The sequence below is a fragment of the Oryctolagus cuniculus genome, chromosome 1 (assembly GCF_964237555.1).
Source record: "Oryctolagus cuniculus chromosome 1, mOryCun1.1, whole genome shotgun sequence".
Taxonomy (NCBI): Eukaryota; Metazoa; Chordata; class Mammalia; order Lagomorpha; family Leporidae; genus Oryctolagus; species Oryctolagus cuniculus.
Window position 1 is genome coordinate 228,980,860 of NC_091432.1, and position 25,440 is coordinate 229,006,299.

The 25,440-nt window shown below is 48.0% G+C and overlaps 2 protein-coding genes across 6 annotated transcripts in view; one reads left to right on the forward strand and one right to left on the reverse strand.

The window, feature by feature from the left end:
- Positions 1-23,584, reverse strand: part of PPP6C (protein phosphatase 6 catalytic subunit) — a 36,029-nt gene extending 12,445 nt beyond the window's left edge. Inside the window, exons 1-2 of one of the 2 annotated variants that reach the window (XM_002720442.5) lie at positions 23,292-23,584; positions 6,526-6,621 (exon numbers count right to left, since the gene is read on the reverse strand). In XM_002720442.5, coding sequence (XP_002720488.1) covers positions 6,526-6,621; positions 23,292-23,366 — 171 coding nt within the window. In that variant the 5' untranslated portion in view covers positions 23,367-23,584. Of the gene's footprint in view, positions 1-6,525; positions 6,622-22,647; positions 23,221-23,291 lie in introns of those variants that run through there. The other variant, XM_017350096.3, reaches the window with a different exon arrangement.
- Positions 23,585-23,607: 23 nt separating this feature from the next.
- The window catches only part of RABEPK (Rab9 effector protein with kelch motifs), a 36,366-nt gene continuing 34,533 nt past the window's right edge, over positions 23,608-25,440 (forward strand). For 2 of the 4 annotated variants that reach the window (XM_008273307.4, XM_070056865.1), the window contains exon 1: positions 23,608-23,741. The gene's annotated coding sequence lies outside the window, so the exon portion shown is untranslated. Of the gene's footprint in view, positions 23,825-25,440 lie in introns of all 4 variants that reach the window. The other 2 variants (XM_008273308.4, XM_070056869.1) reach the window with 1 other exon arrangement.

The following is a 25,440-nucleotide window of genomic DNA, read 5'->3' on the forward strand; positions in this document are numbered from 1 at the left end:
AATACTTTTCCTTGAGTAAACCATCTTTCTCTGGTGTGCAGTAAATATGATTTATGCATTCTTCCTATGTCATCATATGGAATATTCAAAAGATATATATATATACTTAGGTAGACAGTTAATAAAATTAATATTTACTGCACCACTAAAGGCATCTTGGAGTGAAACTAGCATTTATTTTACTGTGCCTATGTATGAATACAGAAGTCAATGATCACTAGCATAGTCTGTACCACTTCCTTGATTCATGTGGAGGCAAAAGCAATTTTACCACTTTAGGCACCTCCAAGGGTCTATGTAGGCCATACTTGTGAGGATTTGTGAGCTAGATGAAGTCTCTTAACTAGCTAGTATGTGGCCAAGCCAGGATCTAAACCAACCTATGTTTGACAGTGAAGTCTGTAATCTTCTCACTACATTATACTGCTTCACTCCTCAGCTCATGCTTGCCAACATGCTGATTCAGATTCAAACCAATACTGCAATTCTAGAATGGCCCCAGGACAGGGACAACTGTACAAGTCTCAAAGGATATAGCTCACTTTCAATCTAATTAGCTAACAGATGTTATGGCGCTGAAGTCCATGTTTTTGTTTTTTCCTTGTGTGTTTTTTTGTTTTTTTTTTTAAAGATTTATCTATTTATTTGAAGATTTTTTTTTTTTGACAGGCAGAATTAGACAGTGAGAGAGAGAGCCAGAGAGAAAGGTCTTCCTTCCATTGGTTCACCCCCAAATGGCTACTATGGCCAGCATGCTGTGCCAATCTGAAGCCAGGAGCCAGGTGCTTCCTCCTGGTCTCCCATGCAGGTGCAGGGCCCAAGGACCTGGGCCATCCTCCACTGCCTTCCCGGGCCACAGCAGAGAGCTGGACTGAAGAGAAGCAACTGGGACAGAATCCGGCGCCCCAACTGGGACTAGAACCCGGGGTGCCGGCACCACAGGCGGAGGATTAGCCTAGTGAGCTGCAGCGCTGGCCTATCCATTTGAAAGGCAGAGTTACAGAGAGGCAGAGAGAGAGCAAGAGAGAAGTCTTCCATCTGCTGGTTCATTTCGCAAATGGCCACAACGGCAACAGCTGGACTGATCCAAAGCCAGGTGCCTGGAGCTTCTTCCAGGTCTCCCACATGAGTGCAGCGTTCCAAGTATCTGGGCCATCTTCTACTGCTTTCCCAGGCCATATCAGAGAGCTGGATCAGAAATGGAGCAACCAGGACTCGAACTGGTGCCCATATGGGATGCCTGCATTGCAGGTGGCAGCTACCCGCTATGGCACAACACCAGCCCCAAAGTCCATGTTTTTAATCAGCGATTGCTTTTAAGAGTCAAGTACAAGGGCCGGGCTTGATATAACAGGTAAAACTGCCACCTGCAATGCTGGCATCCCATATGGGTGCTGGTTTGAGTCCCGACTGCTCCACTTCTGATCCAGCTGTCTGCTATGGCCTGGGAAAGCAACAGAAGATGGCCCAAGACCTTGGGCTCCTGCATTAGCATGGGAGACCTAGAAGAAGCTCCTGGCTCCTGGCTTCAGATTTGCCAAGCTCCAATTGTTGTGGCCATTTGGGGAATCAATCAGTGGATGGAAGATCTCTCTCTACCTCTGCCTCTCTCTAACTCTGCCTTTCAAATAAATGCATAAATTAAAAAAAAAAAAAGAGTCAAGTACAGGGGCTGGTGCTGTGGCACAGAAGGCTAAGCCTCTGCCTGTGGCACCAGCATCCCATATGGGCGCCAGTTCAAATCTTGGCTGCCCACTTCCGATCCACCTCCCTGGTTAACAGCCTGGGAAAGCAGTGGAAGATGGTCCAAGTCTTTGGGCCCCTACACCCACATTGAGGTCCAGAAGAAGCTCCTGGCTCCTGGGTTTGGATCACCCCAGATCCAGCCTTTGCAGCCACTTGGGGAGTGGATGGAAGACTTCTCACTTTGTCTCTCCCTCTCTCTGTAACTCTGCCTCTTAAATAAATAAGTAAATCTAAAAAACAAACAAACAAAAACCTACACAAACACTTCCATTTAAAAAAAAAGGACAAGAGAAACAATATTCTGAGTTTGGTAATAGTGGTTAAGGAACATGTATAAGAGAAACGAAGTGGGCCGGCGCTGTGGTTCACTTGGCTGATCCTCTGCCTGCGGTGCCGGCAATGAGGGTTCTAGTCCTGGTTGGGGTGCCGGGTACTAGTCCCGGTTGCTCCTCTTCCAATCCAGCTCTCTGCTATGGCCTGGCACCTGGCTCCAAGCTTCGGATCAGCGCAGCGCTGGCCGTAGCGGCCATTAGGGGAGTGAACCAACGGAAGGAAGACCTTTCTCTCTGTCTCTCTCTCACTGTCTATAACTCTACCTGTCAAAAAAAAAAAAAAAAAAAAAAAAAAGAGGAACCAAGTGAGTTTCAAATCTCAGCTCTGCTCCTTAGTAACTATGTGAGTTTAGACTCTACAAAATGACCTTATCTCTGAGAATTCTTGAAAAGATACTGACACATAGTGCAGAAAAAAGCACTTTGTTAAACTTAAAACACAGATAAATGTTCAGAAGAATTGTACATTTGAAAAAGTATGTATATTATGAAAGTATAATTTCTTGATTTTGATTTATTTTAGTAGTTTGAAACTGTCTTTTTCTGATCTCTGATCACAGCTGTGTTGTGGCACTGCAGGCTAAGCCATCACCTGCAATGCTGGAATTCCACGAGGGCTGGTTTGAGTCCTGACTGCTCTACCTCCAATCGAACTCCCTGCTAAAGCACCTGGGAAAGCAGAAAACGGCCCACGTGCTTGGTCCCTTGCTACCCACACTGGAAACCCAGACAGAGCTCCAGCCTGGCTCCAGCTTAACACAGCCCCAGTCATTGAAGTCATTTGGGGAGTGCACCAGCGAATGGAAGATTTCTAATTGTCTTTTATATAAATAAATAAATATCTTGATAACACAAGTAACCCCTTAGTTTTAATATCATAACCAAAGGAAAACATGACCTGGTTTATTCCAGTTTTGAGGACTGTTTTAAGGCACTGCTTATGAGGATCTTCTATGTCAGGGGTGGGGAATCTTTTTTCTGACAAGGACCATTTGGATATTTATAAAATCATTCATGAGCCACAGAAAAGTTTCAACTTAAAAACTAGCCTGCTGGCCAGCGCCACGGCTCAATAGGCTAATCCTCTGCCTGCGGTGCTGGCACCCCGGGTTCTAGTCCCGGTTGGGGCGCCGGATTCTGTCTCGGTTGCTCCTCTTCCTTTTTTTTTTTTTTTTTTTTAATACAGGCGGAGTGGACAGTGAGAGAGAGAGACAGAGAGAAAGGTCTTCCTTTGCCGTTGGTTCACCCTCCAATGGCCGCCGTGGCTGGCGCACCGTGCTGATCCGAAGGCAGGAGCCAGTGCTTATCCTGGTCTCCCAAGCGGGTGCAGGACCCAAGCACTTGGGCCATCCTCCACTGCACTCCCGGGCCACAAGCAGAGAGCTGGCCTGGAAGAGGGGCAACCAGGACAGAATCCGGCATCCCGACCGGGACTAGAACCCGGTGTGCTGGCGCCACTAGGCGGAGGATTAGCCTATTGAGCCACGGTGCTGGCCTACTGATTGCTCCTCTTCCAATCCAGCTCTCTGCTGTGGCCCGGGAGTGCAGTGGAGGATGGCCCAAGTGCTTGGGCCCTGCACCCACATGGGAGACCAGGAGAAGCACCTGGCTCCTGGCTTCGGATCAGCGTGGTGCACCGGATCAGCGTGGTGCACCAGCTGCAGCGGCCATTGTGGGGTAAACCAAGGAAAAGGAAGACCTTTCTCTGTCTCTCTCACTGTCCACTCTGCCTGTCAAAAAAAATTAAAAAATAAACTAGCCTGCTTGAGGCCAGAACTGTGGTGCAGCGGGTAAAGCCACCACCTGCAGTGCCGGCATCCCATATGGCTGCCAGTTTGAGTCCCGGCTGCTCCACTTCCAATCCAGCTCCCTGCTTACGGCCTGGGAAAGCAGTAGAAGATGGCCCAAGTCCTTGGGCCCCTGCACCCACATAGGAGACCTGGAAGAAGCCCCTGGCTCCTGGCTTCAGATGGGCGCAGCTCTGGCCATTGTGGCTATCTGGGGAGTGAACCAGTAGATAGAAAACCTCTCTCTTTCTGTAACTCTGACTTTCAAATAAATAAATCTTTAAAAAGAAACTGAACAGTCATTCAGAGTCTGCTATATGCATACGTTGAAGTTGGAACAATAGGACCAGTAATGTATTATGAACAATGAGGTATTTTTTTTAAGACTTATTTATTTACTTGAAAGTCAGAGTTACACAGAGAGAAAAGAGGCAGAGAGTCAAAGAGACAAGGTGGGGAGGAGGTCTTCCATCCGCTGGTTCACTCCCCAGATGGCCACAAAGGCTGGAGCTGCACCGATCTGAAGTTAGGAGCCAGGAGTTTCTTCCAGGTCTCCCAGGGGGCCAAGGACTTGGGCCATCTTCTACTGCTTTCCCAGGCCATAGCAGTGAGCTGAATCAGAAGTGGAGCAGCTGGCACTCGAACCGGCACCCATATGGGATGCCGGCACTGCAGGCGGCAGCTTTACCTGCTACGCCACAGCGCCAGCCCCACAATATAGTATTTATGATTGCCTGTGTCATCCGTGCAGTTACTCTGCCTTAAATATGACTGCAGAATTGTGCGTGAATTGACTCTGATTAGGGGATGCTCCATGAGTAAATCCTATTGACTGCTTGCAGGGCTGTTTACCTTTTGGCTTTTCATGCTGTTTTCTGGAGAGGGAGCTTATAATAAACTTGACATCTGCATGTCATCAGCTCCTAGACAGAGGCCCCATTATGTCATCTTTGATCTGTTAAAATTAAAGTTCTCTAGAGTGACTTTAGGAATGGGTTTCTTAAAATTTCCATGTATATTCTCTGTAAAAGGATAATAAATATTTGTGTTTTGTTTACATAGAAAAGGGGTGGGGAACATCTGGCCTGTGGGCCATATAGGCCCATGAAATCATTTAGCTTGGCCTGCCCAAACAACCACAGGTGGGCTTCAAAATTAAAAAATTTATAAAGCAGGCTATTTTTTTTTTTTTTTTTAATTTGAAAGTCAAAGCTACCCAGAGATAGGAGAGGCAGAGAGAGAGAGAGAGAGAGGTCCTCCATCCACTGGTTCACTTCCCAACTGGCCTCAATGGCTGGAGCCCCTACTGTTCAGGTTTTATTTCCCAGTTTAAAAAAAAAAAAAAAAAAAAAAAAACCCACAGGGGCTGGTGTTGTGGCATAGTAGTTAAATAAATAACCTGCCTGAAATGCAGGCATCTCATATGGGAACTATACATGTCCCGACTGCCCTACTTCTGATCCAGCTCCCTGCTAATGGCCTGGGAAAGCAGCAGAGAATGGCCCAAGTGCTTAGGCCCCTGTACCCTCATGGGAGACCTAGATGAACCTCCTGGCTCCTGGCTTCTGCCTGGCCCAACCCTGGCTGTTGCAACCATCTAGGCAGTGAACCAGCAGACAGAAGGTCTCTGTCTCTCCTTCTCTTTCTGTAACTCTCAAATATTATAAATACATATAAGGGTTCCAAGTTGGTTGAACACTTAGAATCCAAAGGTAAGGTGTGGCCCCCCATTACTGCTTTGAAATTCTTACCAACAGAAACGCAACAGATGAAAAAATGAATTAAATCTTTTTCATCTCATTCCATTAGCAATCTGCTGTGAAATCATGCACCAACAATTTTATTTTCCTGAACCTTTGCTATTCTCATTGCCACTAAAGAAATGATACATTTTTTCTTTTTTCTTTTTCTTTTTTTTTTTTTTTTGACAGGCAGAGTGGACAGTGAGAGAGAGAAACAGAGAGAAAGGTCTTCCTTTTGCCGTTGGTTCACCCTCCAATGGCCACCGCGGCTGGCGCGCTGTGGCCAGCACACCGCGCTGATCCGAAGGCAGGAGCCAGGTGCTTCTCCTGGTCTCCCATGGGGTGCAGGGCCCAAGTACTTGGGCCATCCTCCACTGCACTCCCTGGCCACAGCAGAGAGCTGGCCTGGAAGAGGGGCAACTGGGACAGAATCCGGTGCCCCGACTGGGACTAGAACCCGGTGTGCCGGCGCCACAAGGCGGAGGATTAGCCTAGTGAGCCGTGGCGCCGGCCAGAAATGATACATTTTCAACAATGTATGACATGAATAGACTCAAAAGAAATGAACAGAAAGCACAAATGTGGGGAGAAGTACCTAAAACCAAAACATCTCCTACTATTACTAAGAGCAGCTCAAGTTTGTATTTTATATCTTCCACTCCCACCATTCCACAGAACACAATGCTACATTCTATTCACTTTCCAAGTGTTATTTCAACAAACTCCTCGAACAATTTGACTACTGCTTTTATTCACCAGAACAGGAAAAAAGGAAAAAAAGGAAAAAAGTCACAGAGACTGAGGCAACCTAGCTAACCATCAGCTGTTTTCTGTTGTCATTTTAAATTCTGCAGCAAAAATGTTAATACAAATGGACCATGAACACCAAACGTAAAAACCTGCTCATGAAATTTTTACCTGTCCATGTATGTCTCCACACACTGTCACTGGTGTTGATACTGGTTGAACGTTTGACTCTTCTAAGAGGAGGTCACAAACATAGTCACATAGCCGCTGTAAGAGAAATAAAATGCAAGCTTTTACTAAAATATTAAAAATAAGGATCAAATAGAAAATAAACAAGGACATACTTAAAAGGATTAAGTACATATATGTGTGTGTGCATATATATGTGTGTGTGTGTGTATATATGTATATATATATATATATATATTATGATTTATTTATTTATTTGAAAGGCAGAGTTACAGAGAGGTACAGGCAGAGAGAGAAGTCTTCCATCCACTGGTTCACTCCCCAAATGGCCACAATGACTGGAGCTGAGCCAATCTGATGCCAGGAGCCAGGAGCTTCTTCTGGGTCTCCCACACCGGTGCAGGGGCCCAAGGACTTGGGCCATCTTCAAACACTGCTTTCCCAGGCTACAGCAGAGAGCTGGATCAGAAATGAAGCAGCCGATTCTTGGATCGGCACCTGTATGGGATGCTGGCACTGCAGGTGGTGGCTTTACCCGTTACACCACAGCACCAGCCTCAAGTACATAGTTTTTTAAAGATTTATAATTTATTTTGAGGGTCATGGAGAGACAGAAAGAGATCTTCTGGAGCCACCATTGTGGTATAGCAAGTAAAGCCTCTGCCTATGATGCTGGCATCCCATATGGGCTCCTGTTAGAGTCCTGGCTGTTCCACTTCTGATCCAGCTTCCCACTAATGTGCCTGGGAAATCAGTGACAGATGGCCCAAGTGGTTGGCCCCTGTACCCACACTGGACACCAGGAAGAAACTCCTGGCTCCTGGCTCTGGAATGGCCCAGCTCCAGCCTTTGTGTCCATTTGAGGAGTGATCCAGTGGATGGAAGTTTCTTCTGGGTCTACCACATGGGTTGCAGAGGCCCAAACACTTGGACCATCTTCCACTGCTTTTCCCAGGCCATTAGTAGGGAGCTGGATGGGAAGTAGAGCAGCCAGGACATGAACCCATATGTGATACCAGCGGCTTTATCCACCATGCCACAACACCATCACCAAGACTAACTATATTTGTTAAATATTTTATTTACTTTAGCCGCAGGGACACAGAAAGAGAGCCAGTTTCCATCTGCTGATTCACTCTCCACGGTGGCCAGAGTTGGAGCTGACACTGGATGTTAGGAACTCAATCCAGATCTCCCACCTGGTATCAGGGACTCAATTACTTGACCCATCACCATTTCTTCCCAGGGTCTACGTTAGTAGGAGGCTGGAGTCAGGAACCAGAGTCAGGCACTAAACCCAGGCAGCCCAACCAACTGAAACAGTAGGCCAAATGCTACTCCTAAGTATACTGTTCTTTTTAATGTTTGTTTATTTTCTTCAATTCGAAAAGCAGAGTGACACATAAAGAATGAGCGGGAGAACAAGTAAATGCACTATCTTCCACTGTCAGTTCACTCCCCAAATGCTTGCAACAGCCAGGGAGAAGCAGAAGCCAGGAGCTTGGAACTCCATCCAGGTCTCCCTCCTCTTTGGGTGGCAAGAACCCAAGCACTTGAGCCATTATCTGCTGCTTCCCAGGATGCATCAGCAGGCAGCTGGATAGGAAGCAGAGGTGTTAGGACAGGAACCACCACTCCAATATGGAATGTGGGTGTCTCAAGCAGCACATCACCCACCTCCCAAGTATATACTTTCTGACAAGAAAAGCAACTATTCTGCGATGATTCTAGGGTTAGATGTCTGTCAGCTTCACATAACACTTAATAATGCATAAGAATGACACAAGGACAGGACCAGCATTGTGGCACAGCAGGCTAAACTGCTGTATCCAATGCCATCATCCCATATGGGCACAGGTTTGAGTCCTGGAAGGTCTACTTCTGATCCAGCTCCCTGTTAATGTGCCTTGGAAAGTAGTGGGAGATGGCCCAAGTACTCGGGTCCCTGCCACCTATGTAGGAGACCCAGATGAAGCTCCTGGCTTTGGCCTGGCCCAGCCCTGGCAGATTCAGACATCTAGGGTGTGAATTAGTGGATTGAAGATCTCTCTCCATATCTTCTTCTCTATATATATAACTCTGCCTTTCAATTAAATAAATCTTTTTTTTCTTTCAAAAAGAATGATATAAGGACTATTCCAAAAGATAAACTCCCTTGCTAATTTTATAGTAAATAATTCTAGAAGTAAATATTTTTATTTGCTAACTTAAAAGTAAATTGTGTAGGCTGGCATTGTGGCACAGCCAGTTAAGCCACTGCTTGCGATTTCTGCATCTCATATGGGTGCCAATTTGAGCCCAGGCTGCTCCATTTTCAATCCAGTTCACTGCTAATGCAACCAGGAAAGCAACAGAAGATGGCCCTGTACCCTGGTGGAAGACCCAGATGGAGTTCTGGGCTCCTAGCTCTGGCCTTGCCCAGCCCTGGTAGATGCACCTGTTTGGGGAGTAAACCAGTGGATGGAAGATCTCTCCCCCTCTCCGTAACTTTGCCTTTTAAATAAATAAATATTAAAAAAAAAAAAAAAGTAAATTGGGGCTGGTACCGTGGCTCAATAGGTTAATCCTCCATCATGGTCTACTACTTCGCAATAAAAAGAACTACTGTCACAAAAATTGAATTAATTAAAAGCGACTTATGATGGGGGGGGGGGGAACCTGTCCCAAAAGGTTATATACTGTATGATTCCATTTATACAACATTCTTGAAATGACACAATTACAGAAATTGGTAACAGATTAGTGGTTGTCAGAGGTCCAGGAGTTAGTGTAGCACACAGAAGTAGGTGTGGCTGGGGCAGGCGCTGTGGCACAGCAGGTTAAGGCCCTGGCCTGAAGCACCAGCATCCCATATGGGCGCCAGTTCCAGTCCCCGGCTGCTCCTCTTCCGATCCAGCTCTCTGCTATGGCCTGGGAAGGCAGTAGAGGATGGCCCAAGTCCTTGGGCCCCTGCACCCATGTGGAAGACCTAGAACAAGCTCCTGGCTCCCTGCTTTGGATTGGTGCAGCTCCAGGCATTGTGGACATCTGGGTAGTGAACCAGCGGATGGAAGACCTCTCTGTCTCTACCTCTCTCTGTAACTCTTTCAAATAAATTAAATTAATCAAAAAAAGAAGTAGGTGTGGCTATAAAATGGTAACAAGAGGAATGTTGGGCCGGCACCATGGCTCACTAGGCTAATCCTCTGCCTGAGGCACTGGCACCCTGGGTTCTAGTCCTAGTTGGGGTGCCAGATTCTGTCCCGGTTGCTCCTCTTCCAGTCCAGCTTTCTGCTGTGGCCTGGGAAGGCAGTGGAGGATGGCCCAAGTGCTTGGGACCTGCACCCGCATGGGAGACCAGAAGGAAGCACCTGGCTCCTGGCTTTGGATTGGTGATGCTCGCTGGCCGTAGCGGCCATGTGGGGGGTGAACCAAGGAAGGAAGACCTTTCTCTCTGTCTCTCTCTCTCTCTCTAACTCTTCCTGCCAAAAAAAATAAAACAAAATAAATAAATTAAAAAAAAAAAAAAAAAGAGGAATGTTGTAGTGACAGAACCATGCTGTATTATATGGAATATGGTGCTTGATACATGAGCCTATAGGTGTAATAAAATCTCATAGAACTAAATGTACACATATCAATGAATACAAATAAACCTGAGAAATATGAACAAGATGGTGGGCTGTATCAATGTCAACATCCTGGTAGTAGTACTGGTAGTAGTATTGTATTATAGTTTGACAAAATGTTATTACTAGGGAAAACATTAAATGATACCTGGGACCTTTCTAGATTGTCTTACAATTGCATGTAAATTGACAATCATTCCAAAATTAAAACTGGAATTAATTATAAAGTGCAAATCTAAAATTAAAGAGTCAGGATAGGCATTGTAGTACAGTAGCATCTCATATCAGAGTACTGTTCAAGTCCAGGCTGCTCCACTTCTTCTTCTTTTTTTTTTTTTAAGATTTATTTTATTTATTTGAAAGTCAGAGTTACACAGAGAGAGAAGCAGCAGCAGAGAGAGAGAGGTCCTCCACCTGCTGGTTCGCTCCCCAAATGACCGCAACAGCCAGAACTGGACCAATCCGAAGCCAGGAACCAGGAGCTTCTTCCAGGTCTCCCACACAGGTACAGAGGCCCAAGGTCTTGGGCCATCTTCTACTGCCTTCCCAGGCCACAGCAGAGAGTTGGATTGGAAGTAGAGCAGCTGGGACTTGAACCAGCGTCCATATTGTATGCTGGCACTGCAGGCAGGTGGCTTTACCAGCTATGCCACAGTGCCAGCCCCTGGGTTGCTGCACTTTTGATCCAGCTTCCTGCTAATGCAGAAGTCAGCATGTGGGAGATCCAGATGGAATTCCTGATTCCTGGCTTCAGCCTGGCCCAGGTCTGGCTGTTGTGACCATCTAGGAAGTGAAGTAGCAGATGGAAGATCTCAATCTCTCTTGATACCTATCTCCTTTCAACCTTATCCCCCACCCCACTGTTCTCTTTCAAATAAATAAATCTTTTTTAAAAAGCTGGGATGGGTATTGTGGCATAGCAGGTTAAGATGCAACGTGGGACACCCACACCCCATATCAGAGTGCTGGTTGGGTTTCTGGCTACTCCCCGCTAATAATACACATGGGAAGCAGCAAATTATGGCCCAAGTACTTTGGCCCCTACTACCCATGTGGGAGACCTAGATGGAATTCCTGGCTCCTGGCTTCAGCATGATCCAGTCCCAGCTATTACAGCCATTTGGGGGGAGTGAACCAACAGATGAAAGAGCACTTCTCTCTCTTTCTCTCTTCCTTTCAAATAAATAAGTCTTTAAAAATTAAAGAGTAGCTGGCGCCGCGGCTCACTAGGCTAATCCTCCGCCTTGCGGCGCTGGCACACCAGGTTCTAGTCCTGGTTGGGGCGCCGGATTCTGTCCTGGTTGCCCCTCTTCCAGACCAGCTCTCTGCTGTGGTCAGGGAGTGCAGTGGAGGATGGCCCAAGTACTTGGGCCCTGCACCCTATGGGAGACCAGGATAAGTACCTGGCTCCTGCCATTGGATCAGCGTGGTGCGCCAGCCGCAGCGTGCCGGCCACAGCCGTTGGAGGGTGAACCAACGGCAAAGGAAGACCTTTCTCTCTCTCTCTCTCTCTCTCACTGTCCACTCTGCCTGTCAAAAAAAAAAAAAAAGATTTATTTATTTGAAAAGCAGTGTTACAGAGATAAGGTAAGACAGAGAGATTTTTCCATCTGCTGGTTCACTCCCCAAATGGCCACAATGGCGTGGCTGGGCCAGACCATAGTCAGGAGCTTCATCCAGGTCTCCCACATGGGTGGCAGGGGCCCAAGCACTTGGGCCATCTTCTGTTGTTTTCCTCGGCGCCATCAACAGGGAGCTGGAGTGCAGCAGTTAGGACTCAGCACTGAAGGCAGTGGCTTAGCCCACTGTGCCAAAGCACTGGCCCCTTCATCCCAATACATTTTTTTTTTTTTTTTTTTGGACAGGCAGAGTTAGACAGTGAGAGAGAGAGAGACAGAGAGAAAGGTCTTCCTTTGCCATTGGTTCATCCCCCAAATGGCTGTTACAGCCGGCGCGCTGCACCAATCCGAATCCAGGAGCCAGGTCTCCCGGTCTCCCATGCGGGTGCAGGGCCCAAGCACTTGGGCCATCCTCCACTGCACTCCCGGGCCACAGCAGAGAGCTGGACTGGAAGAGGAGCAACCGGGACTAGAACCCGGTGCCCCATCTGGGACTAGAACCTGGGGTGCCGGCACCGCAAATTCACCAAACTTCAATAATAACTCCAGTAATTTTTATAAGAGCAAATGGTGTTTTCTGTTTGTTTCCAAGTTTGCTCCATAAGGCCTACATGTTGTCAGTTACTTGTCTCATTCACACCACCTTTCAGATTTCACATCTTTAAAAAAAAAAAAAGTAGCAGGTTTGAGATAGATGTTTTGCAGGATGGGTAGGACATTTCTTGAGAGGCCTACATCAAAGTCCCTTGGTTTAAGTTCTGGCTCTGGCAACAGTTCCAACTTTCTCCTAATGCACACCTTGGAGTCAGCAGGTGGCAGCCAAAAACCTGAGCTCCTGCCACTCACATGGGAGAAAGACTAAGTTCCAGGCTCCAGATTTGGAGCGGCTCCAGCTGTTACAGGCATTTGGGGAGTGAATCGGAAGATCTCTATGTGTGTTTGTGTCTCTCTGCAAAGGCCTAATTTCCATCAGTGAGAGTCAAAGCCTGTACCATGAATACAATTGGACTATTTCCTGCCTAATGCATCCTCTAATAGGAGCTTCCAAAGCTCACCATCCATTCGTTTCTCCATAATGCATCTGAGAGGTAAGTTCTCTACTTCCTACAATGTTTATCTCCCAACTTCCCACGCTCAGGAAATGTAAAATGTGGGCTCCACTATATACATCCCCGATAAAGATCAGTTATTAAAATATCACTCTAAAAATTTTTTTTTTAATTTCACTAAATTCTACCCTGAAGTAAGCCACACTGCCCTCTAGAGGCCTGTGCTTATCCCTACACTATTCTGCCCTTTCCAAGTTGCTTCTCAAACTGCACTGTAGTGGTGTGTACCACTACATGCCAAGTCTCCTACAGAGCTTGACACAATGTAGATCATAAAGAAGATACACAGATATAGAGTTAACAATAGCCTTTAAGAAGGACCCAGAGTTAGAACTTTTCTCTGCTCCCCATCAGGGATACAAGCAATTTCCCTGAGCAGCTTGTTTGTTTTTTTAATCATTTCACAGACTTTTTTTTAAAGATTTATTTATTTATTTGAAAGTCAGAGTTACACACAGAAAGGAGAGGCAGAGAGAGAAGTCTTCCATCCACTGTTTCACTCCCCAATTGGCCGCAATGGCCGGAGCTGCACTGATCCGAAGTCAGGAACCAAGAGCTTCCTCTGGGTCTCCCATACGGGTGCAGGGGCCCAAGGACTTGGGCCATCCTCCACTACTTTCCTAGGCCACAGCAGAGAGCTAGATCAGAAGTGGAGAAGCCAGGTCTCAAAGAGACGCCCATATGGGATGTCGGCACTGCATGCAGCAGTTACACCACAGCGCCGGCCTCACAGACTGAATTTTTCACTTCCATATTTATGTAGGCTCCTGGAAAGCTTAGGGCCTAACCTCTGAGAAGTAAACTGCTCACAAGAGTCCATAGCCTCAGTACAGATCTGAAAGTAACAATGGGCTGTAAATTGAAGATTATTATGAAACTCTCAATCTCAAAGGCTGAGTATTTGGAAAACACATGTAAATCACTTTTTCTTCAACCAGAGCCCAGATACGCTAGCCAGAGTAAACTTACAGCTGCCTCCCATGCATGAATCTCCCCACTGAGAATGCAGCGAGCTATGTCTCTAAGTCAAAGATGATGCCTCTCACCTCAGTTCAGCAGTACCTTCCAAGTCCTTATCATACACACACAAAAACAAGAAAAATCTATGAAATCTCAGTATATGTAGATTGCCATCTGCAAACACGGTGACCTCATACAGCACAGTCTTGCCACAGGCAAGACACTTGCCCTCTCCTCTCAGGCACTTCACACGCATCTTCGTGTTGCTGTCTGTAGAAAGCATGGCTTCGCTTATGCTCTGCAACAGTCTCTGAGACAACAATCTCAACTCTGTCCAAAATTTAGGGCAAACTACACCACCCTCCCCTTATACCCAACTACCTCTTCATTCTTGAGTAAGAAGGGGTTCACAGCACCCATTCTTAGGAGATCCTATTTCTTCTCTCTACAGTGTCCTGAAGATACTTGTTAACAGTCCTATTTCCTGTTCCCATCTCCCTGTTTCCTCTTGCACCTCAAATACAGTGTTCTAATTTTTAAAAATTACTTATGTGGCAACCGCTGTGGCATAGCAGGCAAAGCCACTGCTTCCAGTGCTGGCATCCCATATGGGCGCCAGTTCTGATCCAGCTCTCTGTTGTGGGAGACCCAGAAGCAGCTCCTGTCTTCAGATCAGCACAGCTCCGTGCACTGTGGCCATCTGGAGAGTGAACCAGCGGATGGGAAGACTTCACACTCTTACTCTCTCTCCCTCTCTGTAATTCTGCCTTTCAGATAAATAAATTTTTGAGGGGTCGACACGTAGCAGGTAAAGCCACCGCCTGCAGTGCAGGCACCTCACTCCACTTCCAATCCAACTCTCTGCTATGGCCAGAGAAATCAGTGGAAGATGGCCCAAGTCCTTGGGTCCCTGCACCCACGTGGTAGACCCAGAAGAAGCTCCTGGCTCCTGGTTTTGGATCAGCGCAGCTCTGGCCATTGCAACAATCTGGGAGTGAACCAGCAGAAGGAAGACCTCTCTCTCTCTCCACCTATGCCTCTCTGTAACTCTGCCTTTCAATTAAATAAATAAATCTTTTAAAAAATTATGTTTAGTTGGCCAGTGCCGCGGCTTACTAGGCTAATCCTCTGCCTTGCGGTGCCAGCACACCGGGTTCTAGTCCCGGTCAGGGTGCCGGATTCTGTCCCGGTTGCCCCTCTTCCAGGCCAGCTCTCTGCTGTGGCCAGGGAAGGCAGTGGAGGATGGCCCAAGTGCTTGGGCCCTGCACCCCATGGGATACCAGGAGAAGCACCTGGCTCCTGCCATCGGATCAGCGCGGTGCGCTGGCCGCAGCGCGCCAGCCACGGCGGCCATTGGAGGGTGAACCAACAGCAAAAGAAGACCTTTCTCTGTCTCTCTCTCTCTCACTGTCCACTCTGCCTTTCAAAAATTAAAATTAAAAAAAAATTATGTTTAGCTGATTTTGCTATATAAATATACCATTCCCTGTATTTACTTTTGTGTATGATATTTATAAAATACCTTCAGCTTAATAAATAAAAATGCATCTAAAATATCTTACACAACATTTCTTTAGTCTCTAGGGATCTGAGATGACAATGTGATTCATATCCTTAGAATCCAGAACATAGTATCTATATTTTCAGGCTACACAGAGTCTCAATCATGGCACTTACTAATTCTTTGTTGCATAAGGTTGCCATCCTGTACCTTATAAATGTTTAACAACCTCTCTGACTTCTGCATTCACTGTCTACTCACGCCAAGTCACTGAATTGTGACAACCACAAATGTCTCCAGAGATTGCCAAATATCCAGAGCAGAGGAAGGCATGCAAGATTGTCCCCAGTCAGAACCACAGATCTAGATCTTTTTCCTAAGCTTAGTAAGACGGTACGACAGAAAGTTCATGGAGGGGGCCAGCACTGTGGTGTCACAGGGAGGTTAAGCTGCTGCCTGAAATGCTGGCATCCTATGAGCACCAGGTCAAGCCCCAGCTGCTCCACTTCTGATTCAGCTCCCTGCTAATGAACCTGGAAAGCAACAGTGGATGACCCAAGTGCATGGGCCCTGTCACCCACTTGGGAAACCCAGGTGGAGTTCCAGGCTCCTGGCTTTGGCCTGGCCCAGCAACAGCCATTGCAGCCATTTGCAAAGGGAACTAGCTCATGGAAGATCGATCGATCTCTCTCTGTCTCTCTCTCTATATATATATATAGATATATAAACTCTACCTTTCAAATAAATAAATCAATCTTTAAAAAGTATGTTCATGAAATATGGACTGAAAGGATACTCAAGTTTATTTTGGTGCAAGAAAAAACTTTGAAATCCATCCACATCAGTCTTCAAAATGTTCATGGAAAATGTGTATTTTGAAAGAATTATGCATGGAATTCAAAACTGTTTCACACCGGGGTGGGCATACAGCTTATTGGTTAAGATGCCATTCAAACACTGACATCCCATATCAGAGTGCCTGGGTTCAACGTCTGGCTCCACTCCTGGCTCCTGACTTCAGCTTCCTGGTAATGCAGACCCTGCACGGTAGCAGTGATAGCCCAGGTGGTTACGTTCCTGACGTTCACATGGGAAACCTGGATTGAGTTCATGGCTCCCAGTTCTGGCCCAGCCCCATCCCAGACCACAGCAGGCATTTAAGAAGTGAACCAGTGAATGGGAATGTTCTTTCCTTCTCTCTCTACCTCTCAAAATTTTTAATTTTTTAAAGTATATTAATAAAAGGTAGAAATGCCAGTTTATTGGCCTCATGTTCCATGAACTAGCCTACGTCTGTCTTCTCAGCACCACCTCCAGTCACACCAAAAACTACTTCAAACTCCCCAAACAGGCCATGCTCTTTCTGATGAGGCCAAACTGCCACTCGTGGTATTTAATTTGCTTGCATATTATTTCCTTGCCATTTTGCCTATCTGAACTTGGCTCACTCTGCCACAGCTCCTCCTCTGTGAAATCATCCCCAGCTCTTGAATTAGATGCTGCCTCTTCAGTTTTGCCAACCCCCTGGACAGCCTCCTGTTACAGAACCCACCACACTGTAATGATCACTGTTTACCTCTCTATCTCCCTTACCGTATCGACAGACCTCCAAGGCAAACGTAAGTATCTGATTCTACTCCTGGCACTCACAGGGAACACCACTTGACGTAAGTGGCTATTTAAGAAATGTGTGGGTGTGGACATTAGGCACTGCAGTTAAGGGACCACTTGGGAAGCCTAAATCCCATTTGGGAATGTCTGGGTTCCAGTTCTGGTCCTGCTTCTGACTAACTGCTTGTCCACAGGAAGGCAGCAGGCGATGGCTCAAGTACATGGGTCCCTGCCACCCATGTGGGAGACCTGCAGTGAATCCCAGGCTCCTGGCTTCAGCCTGGCCCAGTCCTGTCTGTTGTGGGTATCTGGGGAGTACACATGGGATAGAAGATCTCTGTCTCTGTCTCTCTGCCTTTCAAATAAATAAAAATAAGTAAGATTTTTAAAAATAAAGAAATGTGTTTTGTAAAGCATTGTACAGTTTAACAAACTGATTGCCTATCTCACGCAAAGCAGTATTCTAAAACTGTGGAACATAAAAAATAAATGAATAATTGTTCCACCCCTCAAGAAGCTTGCAGCCTAATAATGGATACAGCCATAGCTAACAAACAAGGCAGAACACTCAAGTGGTAAAATGCAGAAATAAACTACTATGGTGGGGGTCAGGCACTGTGAGACAGTGGGTAAAGCTACCACCTGGGACACCCATACCCCATATCAGAGCGCCAATTCAAGTCCTGGTTACGCCACTTTCAATTCAGCTTCTTGCTGATGCAGCCTAGGAGGTAGCAAATGATGGCTCAGGCCCTTGGGCTCCCGCCACCAACATGGAGCTCCTGGATCCTGGTCTCAGGCCAACCGAGGTCTGGTTGTTGCAGGCTTTTAGGAAGTGAACCAGGCCGGCGCTGTGGCTCACTTGGTTAATCCTCCGCCTGCGGCGCCGGCATCCCATATGGGCACCGGGTTCTAGTCCCGGTTGCTAATCTTCCAGTCCAGCTCTCTGCTGTGGCCCGGAGGGCAGTGGAGGATAGCCCAAGTGCCTGGGCCCCTGCACCCACATGGGAGACCAGGAGGAAGCACCTGGCTCCTGGCTTTGGATCAGTGCAGCTCTGGCCGTTGCGGCCATTTGGGGGGTGAACCAACCAAAGGAAGACCTTTGTCTCTCTTTCTCTCACTGTTCTGTAACTCTATCTGTCAAATAAAAAAAAAAAAAAGTGAACCAACAGAACAAAGATCTCTCTCTCTCCAACATTTTGCCTTTCAAGTTGATAAAAATAATTAATATATTTTTAAAGAATTATTGGCCAGCGCCGCGGCTCACTAGGCTAATCCTCCACCTGCGGCGCTGGCACCCTTGGTACTAGTCCCAGTCGGGGCGCCGGATTCTGTCCCGGTTGCTCCTCTTCCAGGCCAGCTTTCTGCTGTGGCTCAGGAGGGCAATGGAGGATGGCCCAAGTCCTTGGGCCCTGCACCCGCATGGGAGACCAGGAGAAGCACCTGGCTCCTGCCGTAGGATCAGCATGGTGCACTGGCTACAGCGGCCATTGGGGGGTAAACCAATGGAAAAGGAAGACCTTTCTCTCTGTCTCTCTCTCTCACTGTCCACTCTGCCTGTCAAAAAAAATTATTGAAAATTATTTATTTATTTGAGTTACACAGAGAGAGAAGGAGAGGCAAAGAGAAAGAGAGAGAAGAGGTCTTCCATCTGCTGGTTCACTCTCCAACTGGCCACAATGGCCTGAGCTGCGCCAGTCTGAAGCCAGGAACACCTATGGGTCTCCCACATGGGTACAGGACTTGGACTTGGACCATCTTCCACTGCTTTCCCAAGCCACAGCAAAGAGCTGGATCAGAAGTGAAGCAGCTGAGACTCGAACCGGTGCCCATAGGGATGTTTGCACTACAGGTGTCAGCTTTACCCGCTATACCACAGCACCAGCCCCATAAATATATTTTTAAATATTCATTTATCTGAAAGGCATAGTTACAGAGAGGCAGAGGCAAAGAGAGAGCAGTCTTCCATCCACTAGTTCACTCCCCACATGGCTACACACTGGCCGAAGCCAGGCGTCAGGAGCTTCTTTTGGGTCTCCCACATGGGTACAGAGGCCCATACACCTGGGCCATCTTCTACTGCTTTTCCAGGCCATTAGCAGGGAGCTGGATCAGAGGTGGAGCAGCCAAGACTCAAACCAGCGCCCATATGGGATTCCAGCACTGCAGGCAGCAGCTCTACCCATATGCCACAGCGCCAACCCCAATAATAAACACTTTTAAAAAGTAGCGGAGCCAGAAGCTCCTGGCTAAAGATGGGCTCAGTTCCAGCCGTTGCTGCCAACTGAAAGTGAACCAGTGGATGGAAGACCTCTCTCTCTCTCTCTCTCTCTCTCTGCCTCTGTAACTCATCTTTAGAATAAATAAATAAATCTTTAAAAAAAAAAAAAGTGCTATGGATTTCCAGTGTTGGGGTACAAACATTTCTAAAAGTTCACTTTTTAAAATGTGTAAAGCTTTATAAGTTTTGAAGCTCAGATTCGTGAGCATCACACATGGCACCATTATAGCTGGTTTTCCAGAAGACACAGCACAACGTGATTCTGAGGACAAGACAAACAGAATGCCAGACATCAAAAAGGGTCTTAAGGGGCTAGCGTTGTGGCACAGTGGGCTAAAGCCCTGCCCTTAGTGCCAGCATCCCATGTGGGTGCCAGTTTGAGTCCCGGCTGCTCCTCTTCCCATCCAGTTCCCTACTAAATGAGCCTGGGAAAGCAGCAGAGGACAACCCAAGCCCTTGGGCCCCTTGCACCCATGTGTGAGACCCAAAAGAAGCTCCTGGCTCCAGCCTGACCCAGCCCTGGGCACTGCAGCCATTTAGGGAGTGAACAAGTGGTTGGAAGACCTTTCCCCCTCCCTCTGTAACTCTTTCAAATAAGTAAAATAAATCCTGGGCTGGCGCTCAGGAGTAGCAGGTAAAGCCGCCACCTGAAGTTCCAGAATCCCATATGGGAGCTAATTCGAGTCCCGGCTGCTCCGCTTCCGCTCCAGCTCTCTGCTGTGGCCTGGGAAAGTAGAAGAAGATGGCCCAAGTGCTTGGGCCCCTGCACCCACATAGGAGACCCGGAAGAAGCTCCTGGCTCTTGGCTTTAGATCGACCCAGCTCCAGCCATTGCAGCCACTAGGGAGTGATCCAATGGATGGAAAACTTCTCTGTCTCTGCCTCTGCCTCTCTCTAACTCTGCCTTTCAAATAAAATCTTTTAAAAATAAATAAATTTTTATTTTAAAGTGACTACCTTGGAATTTCACAACTCATGTTACTTACCTGAGGAGACACTGGTATTCTCCCAGTTCATTCTCAGGACCTGTCTTCAGCTCCTCAGTAAAATAAGCTGAATAACTAAATGCTCAATTTCCTCACCTAGGAGTCACCTTCAGAACCACCTAGGCACCAGAGTCGTGGCACAGTGGGTTAAGCCACTGCCTGTTTTGCCAGCATCCCACATGGGTGCTGGTTCAAGTCCCAAGTCGGAAGTGGAGCAGCCGGGTCTCAAACTGGTACCATATGGGATGCGGGCATCACAGCTGGAGACTTAACCTGCTACCCCACACTGCTGACCCCCCAAGTTGTAGCCACTTTCATGGACTAACAGTTAATGTGATATTTCTGGAACTTACTCTTACGCTGCATGTCTGATCCAGCTCCCTGCTGATGTGCCTGGGAAAGCAGCAGCCTGTACCCATGGAGGAGACACAGATGGAGTTCTGGAGGCTGGCTCAGCCTGACCCAGCCCTGGCCTTTGTGGCCATTTGGGAAGTGAACCAGCAGATGGAAGGTGTCTCTCTGTGTATCTCTGTCTCTCTGTTACTCTTTCAAATAAGTAAATAAATCTTGAAAAAAAAATTTTCTAAAAATTCAGACAACCTTCAAGTTATAGACTCTCTCCTCCAAAAGTACTTACATATTCAGCAAACTAGACTTTTAGTATATGTGCTGCCAAAGCGAGCACCAAACTAGACTTTTATCACTCCTTCTTTCACTTAGCAACTTATGAAATCTAAACCATCTATTGAGCTCTGTTGTCCACTCACTCTCAGGTACTTTATTCTTATTCCCTCAAAACAGGCAGATTCGACCTGGTACTAGTATTTTGACCATTTCAAATTCAGTTATAAAGAACTTGTTATCACACCTGAACATCCTATGTATTTATTATTTAATGTTGCACCTCTAACTTCTAATAAACTTAAAATACAAATAAAAATTTACTTTCCTTTCTACCCAAACAAGTCTCTTCCATCATGTTCATTAAGTGGCCCCAATTAATTCTTTCCATCCTCTAACAGAATATTTTCTACTGACTTGAAAGCATCAAAGGTGCTCCTAGAGTATTTTTTGGTCTGCCTATTTTTAGTTTGTACTTCATGCCAAGAAAAAGAAACATAAATTAAATTTCTTTAAATACTCTGGAGGTGCCGGCGCCGCGGCTCACTAGGTTAATCCTCCGCCTTGCGGCACCGGCACACCGGGTTCTAGTCCCAGTTGGGGTGCCGGATTCTGTCCCGGTTGCCCCCCTTCCAGGCCAGCTCTCTGCATGGCCCGGGAGTGCAGTGGAGGATGGCCCAAGTGCTTGGGCCCTGCACCCGCACGGGAGACCAGGAAAAGCACCTGGCTCCTGGCTTCGGATCAGCGTGATGCGCCGGCCACAGCGCACCAGCCGTGGCGGCCATTGGAGGGTTGGAGGGTGAACCAACGGCAAAAGGAAGACCTTTCTCTCTGTCTCTCTCTCTCACTGTCCACTCTGCCTGTCAAAAAAAAAAAAAGAAAGAAAAAAAAAATTTTCCAAAACAGAAGTCTCTAACAGAGAAAAATCCAGAATTTAAGTAGTTGCTCAGAAGATATAAAGTTTATTAAGAATCAGATGCAAATAAATACAGTCCAACTATGTTTCAACAGGAAATAAAATGGTTTAATAATTACTTCCTTCAGATAACGTTTAGCAGACTAAGAGATCTAAAGAAAATCCAACTGTTTTTCAAGTAATTTGTGTCCCACCTCAAGGTAATATCAAGACATATTTTCTGAAACTGAAATCACAAAGTACAAAACGGCTTTAAACATAACAAATGAAAACAGAATTCCACATCGATTCATTAACATGCAATGAATTCACCAAAAAGATGAACAATGCTACCAGCAGAGGCCTGGCCAGTTCTCCATGAACGGGTTCCCAATGCTGGCTACACAGCACGCGTCTGAAGCACTGGGAGCAGAAACACTACACTACCATTAATAAAAGCTGTCCTTAGTGAAGCTATCCTATTAAAAATGGGGGGGGGGGGGACGAGAGTGATTATCCCAGCATAAGCACATACAATTCATTTATATTCACATCAGGCCAGGGAACCTGAAAAATTTTGCATACTTGTTGAGTGAGGTTAAATATCAACTTCCGGTACCAAAGGATATAGCAAAAACACAAACACGGTCACATCTACTTTTGTAACTTTACAACCCACGGCTTAATGAAAGCATGAAAAGCACTCGAACCGTTTACAGCTTACCCACTTAGCACAGAGCCCATCAAAGTTAACAGAACAAATGAGACACCGGCACTAGCGGGTAACCGCTGCTGGAAACCCAAGCACTGGTTTCAACAAAGCACAGAAACGCTTTTCCAAAATTATCCGACCCCGACTCCTGCACCCACACACACAATCCCACCACTCGGGCAATAACAAGCAAAAAGTCACCTTCTTCCAAAAAGCCAAGAAGTGGGTTTCGGGGGCACGACTTCCAGGCGAGCAAGCTACTGGTATCTGCACACTTTACCCAACACCGCCACAGACCGGGATTCCCAGCTGAATTGGCACGAGAGCCAGCACGCCCAAGGAGCAATGTGGAGCGGCGTACGGAGGGACACGACGTCCTCTTACTCCGCTCGGGCCCCGCCGCCCCGCCGGACCTCAGCGACCCCGGGAGCCGGCCACCCGCGCTCCTGTCACCTCCGGGGAGCACCACCCGCTGGGGCTCGACTCCGGCTCCGGGGCTCGGCGCTGCGGCTGGGGAAGAGCGGGGTCTTCCCGGCGAAGCTGTAACGGCTCCGCGTCCAGGGGCAGCCCGCAGGCCAGGAGGGGCGACCCCGGAGGAGAGCCCGCGACAGCCCTCGGGATCCCCGGCGGGGGAAGCCAGGACAGCATCCGGGCACTCGGGCTCTCCCGTCTCCCCGCGTGACGCCGAGCCCGAGGGTCGCCTCCCACCGCGGAGGGCTCTCCACCGCGACAGGACTGGACACCCGGCAGGGGTCCCGCGGAGAGAGGAAGGGCGGACCGGCGGGCGCCCCACAGCCGGAAGGGGCGAGCCCCGCAAGCGGCACTCCCGCCCCGGCCGGGCTCACCTTCAGGTCGTTTTCTGGCAGGTACTTGCACAGCCGCGCTATCTCCACATACTTGTCCAGGTCTAGCGGCGCCATTTTAGGAGGAACAAGCCGCGGCGGCGGCGGCGGCGGCGGCGACGGTACTAGCGGCGGCAGCGGCGGAGGCCGAAGCCGGAACTCTCCCTACGTCACGTCCGGCCCGTGAGTGGCGTCTGCGCAGCGACGTTAAAGCTTGACCGGATTCTCCGCGCCGCCCCCGCACGTCCCGCGCCCTCGCTGACTGATCCCAGGCTGCAGCCCGAAGAGGTCCCCTCAATTCCGCCCGCGAAACCTGCTGGGACCCGTAGTTGCCTGCCGCGGGGGTTGCTGGGATTTGTAGTTTTCAGTTGGAGCCGGCTTCTCTTTTTCCTCCTCTTCCCGGTACTTCACCCCTGGAGACCCGGCAAGGCTTATCGGAGGCAAAACGGCGAAGTAGGTGACCTGAGCGTTCTGTGGCTTCTCGTTGCGACCCTTTTAGGCCCTCTCTCAACAGGACATCCTCAGTTAGAAATTGGGTAAGCCTGCCCGTAGTAGCCTGGTTGCGCCTTTCCAAGGTTTTGCAAAAACCTCGGTTAAACCTGTGGCGGAGAAGCCGAACTCCCAGTCGTCTGGTCTTGAGGATGAGAAAGGAAATGTCAAAGCGTTTCTTGTACCGGATGCCGCAAGGGTTCTTTTATTCTGTGTTTTCTTCCCCGCCCCACTCCCCTTCCCCCATTAATTCTCATGATTGCTGGGAAGGTAAGGCTTGGAGACCCTACGTAACTTGCCCCACATGTCACCGGAAACGAACGGTAGAGTCAACATTGGAAAACAGGTCAGCTGGCTTAAGCAGACCTCCGTGGGAGTCCCACGAGGGAGGGAGTTTAATGTTGTGTCCCCAACCGAGTAAGATCACCTGGCACTGAGTAGGCCTTCAGCATTCATTGAGGCATTCGTCATTCCGCAGCTGTTTACCAAACACCAGCCATGGGCCAGGTACAACTGCAGGCGCTTGGGATACGCAGTCAACACAGTAGACAAAGACGGGCGTCCACAGCCTGTGGTTGACAGCTAGGACGGGAAGACACCACGCTGCCATCAATGCATAGCGTTTGAGAAAGTGACGTGTGCTAGGGGAACAACGCGGCAGAGTAAGGACATGAACTTTGAAAGCCATCTAAGAAGTGGGGGAGTTGCCCATGCAGCTACCTGAGGGATATGATAGGGAGGAGCTGGTGCGGAGGCCCTGAGGTGGACGCCTATCTAAAGTCTTCGGGAAACAGCAAGATTTGTGTGGTTGGAGCAGAAGTGAGAGGAGTAGGAGAGATCAGAGAGAAAAGGAGAAGAATACTGTGTTTTTTTGTTTTGTTTTTTAAGGATTTATTTATTTGAAAGTCACAGTCACACACAGAAGGAGAGAGAGAGACAGTGAGAGAGGTCTTCCATCTGCTGGTTCACTCCCCTAATCAGCCACAATGGCTGGAGCTGCTCTGATCCAAAGCCAGGAGTCAGGAGCTTCTTCCTGGTCTCCCACACAGGTGCAGGGGCCTAAGCAGTTGGGCCATCTTCCACTGCCTTCCCATGCCACAGCAGAGAGCTGGATCAGAAGTGGAGCAGCCGGGACTTGAACCAGCACCCATCTGGGATGCCAGCACTGCAGGCGGTGGCTTTACCCACCATGCCACAGCGCCAGCCCCTGCTTTTTTTTCTTTTAAATGAAATGGACTGCTATTGCAGGGTTTTTAGCACAGGAGTAAAATGATGTAGCTTGTTGTAGAAGGATCACTCTAGCACTCTGGGGACTCCTGGAGGGCGATGGTTGCACTGAGAGATCAGTTGGGAGGCTGTCACATGATCCAATCATAGTAGATGTTCAAGAGCTGGCATTGTTGCAAAGTGAGTTAAGCCAGCAATTTCGACACCAGCCCTGGCATCCCATATCAGAGCGCTAGTTCCAGTCCTGGCTGCTCTGCTTCCCATCCAGCTCCCTGCTAATGCACCTTGGAAGGTGGCAGAAGATGGCAAGTACACATAAGAGATCAGGACGGAGTTCCTGGCTCCTGTCTTTGGCCTGGTCCAGACCTGGCTATTGAAGCTATTTGGGGAGTAAACCAGCAGAAGGAAGACCTCTGTCTCTCCCCATCTCTCTCAC